Source organism: Bidens hawaiensis, unplaced genomic scaffold (assembly GCF_021521415.1).
Source record: "Bidens hawaiensis isolate Kalapana, Puna unplaced genomic scaffold, B.hawaiensis_p1.1 tig00044633_1, whole genome shotgun sequence".
Taxonomy (NCBI): domain Eukaryota; kingdom Viridiplantae; phylum Streptophyta; class Magnoliopsida; order Asterales; family Asteraceae; genus Bidens; species Bidens hawaiensis.
The window spans coordinates 21,326-22,975 of record NW_027497916.1 but is presented as its reverse complement, the minus strand read 5'-3'; the positions used below and the strand labels follow the sequence as shown (position 1 = coordinate 22,975).

The 1,650-nt window shown below is 39.8% G+C and overlaps 1 protein-coding gene across 1 annotated transcript; it reads right to left on the bottom strand.

The window, feature by feature from the left end:
• Positions 1-254: 254 nt before the first annotated feature.
• On the bottom strand, positions 255-1,256 carry LOC143595075 (endoribonuclease Dicer homolog 1-like). Its single transcript, XM_077074210.1, has 2 exons — positions 451-1,256; positions 255-351 (listed from the first exon to the last, which is right to left on the bottom strand). The coding sequence occupies exon 1, from the start codon at positions 1,245-1,247 to the stop codon at positions 621-623; it is 627 nt and encodes a 208-aa protein (XP_076930325.1). The 5' UTR covers positions 1,248-1,256; the 3' UTR covers positions 255-351; positions 451-620.
• Between the last annotated feature and the right edge of the window lie 394 nt (positions 1,257-1,650).

Genomic DNA, 1,650 nt, shown 5'->3' with positions numbered 1-1,650 from the left:
CTCCTAGTTTATTTGAAAATTTGTTGAACAAGATAAATCTTGAAATCATATCCAATCTTGTTAATTTAATTCATTTGATATTGTTTTATGCATGAAAAATCCTACTCGTATATACATCTAGAAATTGTTGCTTACTCTAACAATGTAAAACTCAAGATTCAAAAATTCAAGATTGAGATATAATTATCGATTCTAGAACTATTATAATTAATATATATGTTTATCTTTAACTAAAAAAAATACGAGTTATTATACCCGTTGCCATCTCCTGGCGTCCAAAAAATCTTGGCCCATCTCTCCACAATAATGACCAACTTCGTAGCCCGTTTGCTCGCGAATAACTTCCGCTTGCTGCACATGCGATTAACATAACATAAACTTAAGAACATGAACTAAAGATTTTTTTATAAAAAAAATTAAGCATTCTGTCAATTGGTGTAACAAAATTACCTGATAAACAAGTGGCACCTTTGGAACCAAAAACACAGCCAGCATCTTCTTGCCTTGTTTATGCAGATCATCATACATACTTTTTATAAGGAGTACAGCAATAAGAGTCTTCCCCGCCCCTGTCTCTAAAAACGCTATCGTATTTTTGTTTTTCGCCTGTTCAAGAACATCTAACTGGTACTTACACGCATGTTCCCTTGCCACTTTTTTTTCGGGTCATCTTTCTTCAACTCCCCTTCATTACCATCATTATTCTTTTCAACATGCGCCTTGACATCCCGGTTGCCGCTCGATTCCCAAGAACCAGGATGAAACACCATATCATTTGTCCCCAAACGGTCCCTCTCCCAATACCCCCGTCCGTCCCTCCAGTCCGCATCCCTATTCCCTCTTCCGCCATTACAATGCTGCTCTCGCCTTCTCGTAAAACCTTTATCCCTCACGTCACAATCACGACCATCCCGACCCCTTTTCCTACAAACCCTTTCCCTCTCAACCCGAACCCTTTTCCCAAATCTTTCCCGGTTCCCGACCTCAGCCTCGTTCAACGACTTGTTAACCTCACCGTGAGCTCTCTTCACACCATTAGACGCAGGCGTCACCGCGGGTTGCGCCTCGACGAGGGTGACACCGGCCGGGATACTATCGAGAACACCGTCGAAGAAACTAGGATTGACGTTGGACGGAACAACAACGGAAGCAGCAGCAGACGAATCGGGTTGAACGAAATCGCCAAGATCAATGTCCTCACATGCATCGAGCCAGTAAGAAGGGTTCAAATCCTTGTCACCATCCATTGTTTCTTTGATTATCTAGAATCTAAAAGATGATAATAATAATAATAAAAAAAAGAATCAAATTCAAGAAATGGTATAACACAACAACTAGACTAGAAAAGATGCTTACTTTATGAAAATAATAATAAGGGTATTCAAGAATAAGAATAATAATATGCCTGGTTGTTTACTAGTTGAATGTATGTATGGTTGTAAAACCAGATAAGCGTGGGATAGACCGTACGAATCAAACGGAATTCAAAGATTCTACACGGTCTATCTAACGCGATTCTGCCTCCTCCTCCTTATTATTGTTATAACAATTCAAGATTCCGATGAGAATTCCGGCAACATCAAACAGACAGACGGCGTTAGGGTTTGTGTTGGGGGGTCAAACTGTAAAACACACAAGTCAAAGTCTTTA